The sequence below is a fragment of the Bombina bombina genome, chromosome 7 (genome assembly GCF_027579735.1).
Source record: "Bombina bombina isolate aBomBom1 chromosome 7, aBomBom1.pri, whole genome shotgun sequence".
Classification (NCBI taxonomy): Eukaryota; Metazoa; Chordata; class Amphibia; order Anura; family Bombinatoridae; genus Bombina; species Bombina bombina.
In genome coordinates this window covers 524488932-524497676 of record NC_069505.1, presented here as the reverse complement: position 1 = coordinate 524497676, position 8745 = coordinate 524488932, and the positions used below count along the sequence as shown (strand labels likewise).

The 8745-nt window shown below is 36.1% G+C and overlaps 1 protein-coding gene across 1 annotated transcript in view; it reads left to right on the top strand.

The window, feature by feature from the left end:
- Positions 1-916: 916 nt before the first annotated feature.
- Positions 917-8745, top strand: part of ZC3H4 (zinc finger CCCH-type containing 4) — a 123246-nt gene continuing 115417 nt past the window's right edge. The window contains exon 1 of the mRNA XM_053721821.1: positions 917-1400. Coding sequence (XP_053577796.1) covers positions 1300-1400 — 101 coding nt within the window. The 5' untranslated portion in view covers positions 917-1299. The remainder of the gene's footprint in view (positions 1401-8745) is intronic.

The following is an 8745-nucleotide window of genomic DNA, read 5'->3' as shown; positions in this document are numbered from 1 at the left end:
ATTTAAAAGCAAAAATGGAAAGGTTAGTCACCGCATCTGGCCAAATGGGACAAGCTCAGGTACCACGTCTCAGGTATTGGAAAGGACCTTGACGTGGTACCTGAGCTTGTCCCATTTGGCCAGATGCGGTGACTAACCTTTCCATTTCCAAGTTTGCTCTCTTACCAGAACACAGGGATTGCAAATTACAGGCAAGATTTTGTACCCTTACTGACCATTGTGCTAGTGGATGCTCTTGCAATATCACCGCCTCCAACTGGTTGCACAAGAGCAGGGCTTGTCAATCACCACAGTTGGATCAGTCTGAAATTATTTGAATTAATGTTTTAACATATATTTTTTTAACCTTTATATTTTAGCAGCCAATGTTTCTTATTTATCTAAACTTTTGCATTATTTCAGACATTTTTTTCCTTCCGATTACATTATTGTATATTGCCCTTCCACGTCTTCAGGAAAACTACTCCATGTATCAATCACCATTTATGAAAAAAAGTGATCTTTAAAATAAATAAATAAAATATACGTTTTAGGAAGGAATTGTATGTTCTATTCCCTTATAACGTAAGCGCAAGTTTTGACATATTTCCCTTTTAAATGCTTTTTGCCCCTTTGAATACATAAAAACTACAACGGCCGGCATGCATTGCGTAGTTACGCTAACGCACGTTTTCATATAGGCTCTTTCTCCCGCGCGCACCTTGCCATCTTTCTCGCCTCATTAAATTACTGTCCTTGATTCTTCGAACTCTAACGTTCCCGCCCCGTCACTATGACAACCCGGTTGTCCAATCAAAACACACTTCCGGAAACAGCCTGACACGTTTAAAGGGGGAGGGTTTTTACAAAATTCAAGGCGGGCTCCCAAGCTTTTTGACGTCAATGTGACGACCGCCTCCCTTAGTTCTGCGAAGCCGCCATTTTGTGTATTATTTTCCTCACTGCGCCACGAACACACGGAGTTACCATCTCTCTGAGAAATTGCCAATTCCCCTCAAAATATCCCAAATATCGTCCCCCCCAAAGCCCCCTTATGAGCTTATTTTCACCACAGCTATTTTCTACAGTCCCCTTATCCCGCCTTCATAATTTGTTCCCTGTGAACCCTATATAGGGGCCTAGAATCACTTCAAAATCCCCTTAATTTCTCAAGTTTTACAGTAAAAAAAACAAGTGGACTGGTAAAGGACCGCAAACCCCCCTCATTTTCACCTAAAGATGGCGGAGTGCATTGAAGGGTAAAAAATACCACAAAAACATCAAAAACCATATGAATCCCCCCCAAAATACAGATTATTAATGGTTGTTATGGCCGAGGAAGGCACCAGTGTCCATGAATCCTCCTCCCCAACATCAAACCATGAAAATCAACACAACCTCCTTCTCTTACCTGCCGAAAGGTCGAGTAACAAGTGAAATCTTATTATATTCTTTGTTTATTTCTTGTTCTCATGAGAAAAAAAAATAATATATACCATATATATCCCTTTATTTTAATATGTCCTAGCAAATAAGTTTTGGAGAGGGGAGGGTTAAACACTATTATGTGATGGAACACAATCCTAAAGGGACAGGTAATCGGGGAATATTGTAATCTAATGTATCTTTTTTTTTTAATTCAAGTTCTATATTTTGGGTTGGAGCACGTTAGTTACTATTGGCAACATAAGGAGGGTATTGGAGTTTTTTTTTTGGAAAATATATTTTAATGTAATATTTTTCAATATAGGCTTTTTTTTTTTAAATGCTCTGAAATACAGTTGGTGGGAATTAATAGGGATGAATTGCTTAAACAGTTCATTGAAAAATATTGTTTATTAAATATTTCTCTTTGTTGCTATTCTGGGGATTATAATTTTTTTTTAATTTAAACTTGAAAGGAAATGCCCCAAAATACAATTCATTCAGGGAAATATTAGGGATCATATACTCTAAATATTAGGGATCATATACTCTAAATGCAGTTAATTGAAAATCATAAAATATCCTACATTGTAGATTTGATTCATATATTTGATTAAAAAAAGTCAAGTAAATGCTCCAAAATATCAGTTTACTGGATACATTGTGATTTGGGGCTATTATCCTATTATATATTTAGGTTTGGAAAATTTAATTCTGTTTTATTGACTGGTTGGGGAGGGGGTGTCAAATATGCTTAAATGAAAAATATTGTAGTTCACTGCAATATTTCAGTGAATTGCACTTGTGAAGTTTGGTTACAGAAAATAGTAAAAAAAAAAATCTTTTTAGGAGTTAACTCATTTTTTTAAAGTTACAGCGCTGATGCAAATTGCCTAAAAGGTTATTGGTTCTTAATTTTTTTGTTAGTGTTTGCAGACTAAGGTTATATATATACTGTATATATATATATATATATATATATATACTTCACACAATATTTTTCATTTACAGTTGATATAGATGATGGCTTGATGAAATCCTTTATAGGTTGTTTAAAAAAATGTATTTGTACCCATTTGCTTATCCAATTTACATAACTAGGAAAAGTCCTAAACAAGATATTGTGTATATTTTTCTTCCATGTAGAATAGTGTATTTTTGAAAAATATAATTTTTCATCTTTTTTTTTTTAAATTTTTTTTTTTTTTTAAATGTTTTTGTGTTGAATAAACCCGCTTTTCTCATTATATTCACGGAATTACTGTCACCAGAAAAGCAGTGGGAGTTTCTTTTTTCCGCCAGTGAGAATGAATAACTGCGTTATGCAAGAGGAATTTCCTTCTAGTTTCAAACTAAGTAGTTTTTAATTAAAGATAAAGGTGAGGAAATACGTTTCTGTAAATAGTCTTCATAAAACGATTGGAATGCATTTTTTTGTAATAAAATCATTTATACATATTTTTTTAAAACCAAAGTCTGACTCAGTCTCACTCTCTTGTTTTGGTTCTGCAATTGGCCTTTCCCATGCCCAGTAAATTCCATTGACCTTTCATGCAAGGTGACCGCACATTCTGGGCCTTCTCCGTGGCAAAAGTTTGTAAGCCTAGCTTGATTAACAGTGGAGTGTAGACTGGGTGTGTTGATTTTTTTTTTATGAACTCAAGCAGAGTCTGTTTATAGAAAAGAACTTTCTCATCTTTATATTTCTTAAACCCGTTGTTCATGAGAAACAACATTTTAAACAAAATAATTCATGAAATGTACACAACAAGCACATTTCAATTTTGATTTGAAGTAGTATTGCGAAACACTAAACAATAATATTTGATAGCTTACTGTGCATTTCACTAAATTGAGTGTACATCTATATACCCACAATCAGACACTGCACTTGCTCAGTCTGCAATGTTATGTGCTTCACTTCTTGTTCACTTAGCAGGTGCACTCTTCGTATGGAGGTGCACAGGACATACAAAAGTATGCTCCATAATATTGTGCAGAGTAAACGGCTTCACTAAAATACAAGTGTGTTGTACAGATGTATGTGACATGTTGCAAGCAGCTTCCAGGGCTGTAACAGAGAGGGTCCTGCTTGTGGTGGGGAGACTGTGCCGATCTACTGGGCCTGAGGCATGTGGAAATAGCATGGTCTTGCTGCTGAGATCCTCTCTCTTACACAACAGACAGCTGACTTAAGGGTACTCTGGGTGTATTTAGGGGATTCATGTTATGATAAGGTGTTTGTAGCGCTGTCCTTTTTGTGGTTTGATTTGTTATTTTACATGCGTCAGGGTTGGATTGCTTATTTTAATATTTGGGCTCCTTGTAATATTATTTGTATATTGTAATAGGTGTGTGAGTAGCATACATACTGTATGCATTAGCAACTTCATAATTCTGTAGTTCTATAGAGGGCTACCATGTGATAGGCAGTGTTTAGTATAATTACGTCTTATCTTGCTAGGTGAAAGACTGTGTAGGTGGTAAATGCTTCTAAAACAACCTTGACACACTTTTTTTTTTCTTAAAGGGACATGAAACCCAAACTTTTATTTCATGATTCAGATAGATCATACCATTTTAACCCCCCGATGTTAGGAGATTCCATGACGTCCTAACTGCGCTGGGCTTTAGCGCCGTTAGGATGCCATGTAACGTCTTAGCCGTTTGGCTGCCCTGAAGCCATAGCTGCTTCCTAAATGGGATCACAGGCTGGAGGGCGTGCCTAGAGTCATAGGCAATCACTCAATCCCATCATTGAAATTACGTGTTCGAATTCACGAGCGTTTGAGTTAAATTTGTACTTATTTGTTTACATCGAAACTTTGTTCCGATGTAGTCTAAGTCCTGGCATGAAGGGGTTAAACAACTTCTCAATTTATTTATATTTTCTATTTTGCTTCATTCACTTGGTATCCTTTGTTGAAGGGACACTGGGAGCTAGCTGAAAGCCAACAATCAGCAGCTTCTGAGCCTACCTAGGTAGATCAAAACAAATTAGATAATAGAAATAAATTGGAAAGTTATTTAAAATGTCATGCTCTACCCGAATGATGAAAGAAAAAAAATTGGGTTTCATGTCCCTTTTAACCCCTTAATGACAAGTGACGTACCAGGTACGTCCTGCAAAAACTTGCAGTTAGTGACAATGGACGTACCTGGTACGTCACTTGTCTAAGAGAGTGCTGGAAGCGATCGCAATCGCTTCCAGCAGCTCTCAGGGTATTGCAGTGATGCCTCGATATTGAGGCATCCTGCAATACCCTTAGAAAGCATCCGATGCAGAGAGAGCCACTCTGTGGCCCTCTCTGCACCGGTAGCGATGCGGCCGGTTCGTTGGTGGGTGGGAGCGCAACTGGGAGGCGGGTGGGCGGCCCATCGCTACCCGGCATCCGGCTCCTGTTAGTGCAATGTGCACGCCGGGTGCGTGCGGGGGGCGCGCATGCGCGTGCGCGCGCACGCCCGCGATCACCTACCCACACTGACACCAATGAGTGGGAAGAGGGGGGGAAATATATATATATGAGGATCTGGGAGGGGGAGGGGGTTGGGGTATTGTGGGGGGCTGCTACACTACAGAAAAAAATAAATTAGTAATAAAAAATAATTAAAAACACTTTTTTGGGGGGCAAATTGGGTACTGGCAGACAGCTGCCAGTACCCAAGATGGCGGCAATTAGGTAGGGGAGAGGGTTAGATTGCTGGGGGGGGGGATCATGGAGGTTGGGGCTAAGGCAGGAGTCCATCACAGCTAAAACATTTTATTTTTTTTTATTAAAAAAAATAAAAACTCCTTTTATTTAGTACTGGCAGACTTTCTGCCAGTACTTAAGATGGCGGGGACAATTGTGGGGTGGGGGAGGGAAGAGAACTGTTTGGGAGGGATCAGGGGGTGGGATGTGTCAGGTGGGAGGCTGATCTCTACCCTAAAGCTAAAATTAACCCTGCAAGCTCCCTACAAGCTACCTAATTTAACCCCTTAACTGCTGGGCATAATTTACGTGTGGTGCGCAGCAGCATTTAGCGGCCTTCTACTTACCAAAAAGCAACCACAAAGCCATATAAGTCTGCTATTTCTGAACAAAGGGGATCCCAAAGAAGCATTTACAACCATTTGTGCCTTAATTGCAGAAGCTGTTTGTAAATAATTTCAGTGGGAAACCTAAAGTTTGTGACAAAATTTGTGAAAAAGTGAACTTTTTTTTTATTTGATGACATTTGGCGGTGAAATGGTGGCATGAAATATACCAAAATGGGCCTAGATCAATACTTTGGGTTGTCTTCTAAAAAAAAATATATACATGTCAAGGGATATTCAGGTATTCCTGACAGATATCAGGGTTCCAATGTAACTAGCGCTAATTTTGAAAAAAAGTTGTTTGGAAATAGCAAAGTGCTACTTGTATTTATGGCCCTATAACTTGCAAAAAAAGTAAAGAACATGTGAACATTGGGTATTTCTAAACTCAGGACAAAATTTAGAAACTATTTAGCATAGGTGTTTTTTGGTGATTGTAGATGTGTAACAGATTTTGGGGGTCAAAGTTAGAAAAAGTGTGTTTTTTTCAATTTTTTCCTCATATTTTATATTTTTTTTTATAGGAAATTATAAGATATGATGAAAATAATGGTATCCTTAGAAAGTCCATTTAATGGCGAGAAAAACGGTATATAATATGTATGGGTACAGTAAATGAGTAAGAGGAAAATTACAGCTAAACACAAACACTGCAGAAATGTAAAAATAGCCATTGTCATTAAGGGTAAGAAAATTGAAAAATGGTCCGGTCATTAAGGGGTTAATGTTTTATTACAGTAGTGAAAAACATGCATTGTAAGGGTGCTTCTTGTGGGCAATATTCTGCCTTCTGGAACAGGAGATTCTGTCTAATGTTTGCTCCCTATTTTACCAAAAAACTTTGTCTGCCGCAGATGGTTACAACCTTCTCTGGCAAATAATCCACGTTTGTCCCTACAGACGCTTACTATGGGTCTAGTGTAGATTTCAGAGCTACACTGTCACGTTTGTCTTCACTGCTCAAACTCAGTAAAATTGCAGGTCTTATATATGTGGGGAGATATTACATTACAGATTATATAAACAGGTGGTTTTACATTTTTTATATTGAAGATTTCCAAATATATTTCTTAGTATTTGACTGAGACAGTCTGTTGAATTCAATGGCATTCTGTGTTTACCTATAACCATCCTGAGGATTATTTAAGTCTAAACTTTCTATAGAAATGTGGGCAGAGTAGATAGTTGTTTTCTGCCTTTAAAGGGACATGAAGTTACATTTTGTGATTCAGAAAGAGCATAAAATAAAGTTTCCAATTTACTTCTATTATCAAATTTGCTTAGCTCACCTGATATTCATTGTTAAAGGGATACTGAAGCCAAATTTTTTCTTTTGTGATTCAGATAGAGCATTTAATTTTAAGCAACTTTCTAATTTACTCCTATTATCAACGTTTCTTCGTTCTTTAGCTATCTTTATTTGAAAAAGAGGCATCTAACCTTTTTTGTGGTTCAGAACTCTGGACAGCACTTTTTTTTTATTGTTGGATGACTTTATCCACCAATCAGCAAGGACAACCCAGGTTGTTCACCAAAAATGGGCCGGCATCTAAACTTACATTCTTGCATTTCAAAAAAAGATACCAAGAGAATAAAGAAAAAATAAAAGGAGTATCTGAATCACAAAAGAAAAAAATTGAGTTCAGTGTCCCTTTAATAAGATACTTCGGTAGATAGCATACGTATGGCAGGAAAAAGTACTGCCATATAGTTCTCTTGCATAGTGTTGCAGACACGTCCATGCTCCTGAATTTATATTCCTGCTTTTCAACAAAGGATAGAAAGAAAATGTAATAATATAAGTAAATTTGAAAGATATTTAAATTACATGTTCTCTGAATCAGGAAAGAAAAAAAAGTTTCATGCCCCTTTAAAATCTACATTTCTGTATTAGTAATTGTCTTTTAGCACCTCAAGAAAATATTCCGTCAATGACAGGTGAGAAGAATGTTAGGTTTTCTGCGCTCTAGGTAATTAGGTATAAAAGATATGGTGTGTGTGTGTATATATATATATATTTTATATTATATATATATATATATATACTGTATATATAATAAAAGCTTTGAAATGAAGACTTTAAATGCTAAACAGCATTATAAACTTAATAAAATAATCACACAACACAGAATATATAATTAAACTAAGTTAAATTAACAAAAACATTTGCTAAGCAGCATTATAAACCTAATAAAATAATCACACCACACAGACCACTTGCATTTTTCTGTAAACAGTTCTTTCTATGCATTCCAATCTGGACTGATTTATAGACAGGAAGATCTTGTTCCTTTGAAATCTTCTTGATAGCTCAGGTCAGGTTAAACTGATTAATTTCAGCTTGTTTGGCTTTGCTGCAACATAGCGGACAGCTCCACCTACTGGTTATTTTAATAAATGCACTGCTTCTCAATGCTTTTCAATAGCAGTCACATGACTGAAAAAAAAGGTTGTTATTCTGAAATGGTGTAAATTGAACCGTTGTAAACCGAGGGCCACCTGTATATATATATATATATATATATATATATATATATATATATATATATATATATATATATATATATATATATATATATATATATATTTATTTTATATATGGATGTAATACTTAGGGTCTGAAAATGAAAGGGGCATGTGAGTGTATTAGTGGTTTCTGCTGTTACCTTCATAACCCAAAAATCTTCACCATAAATTGATTAAAGGGACTTACTATCGCAGACATAAAATGATCTAATTCACATTTTATTTTTAGCATTAACGTCAAACTAAGGACTTAGCAAAAGTTCAGCTAAGAACGGTAACACTCTGCAAGTCCTTAACTGGGCATGGCCAGAAATATATATGCCACTTTTCAGTGGTGAAATACACAGTGTAAAAATTAGTGTGCAACAATAGCAATTTATTTCTGCACTACCATAAATTATTATATATATATTTTTTTTTCTTTGTGCGGCTATCAGTTTCTTAAACCTTAACAAAAAATGGAAATGAGTCCTAATAAGGGGTAAGATTTTAAAGCAACAATGCTTACGTTAATGTGTAAAAGTTTCAGTAACTGACATTATTTTAGGTAAAGTCCTGTCTTTCCAGACAGTTTTTACTTGGCTGCATAAATGCATTTAGGGGAGTGCAATTTGGCTCTTGTTGCCATGTTGTTACTGTGTGTTTCCTCACCAGTAAGTCACAATTTTCTCTGCCTTTATCTTTGGTTTGGTTTTTGTATTCTAAAATGGAAAACTAGTCTGTAGTTTTAGTCTATT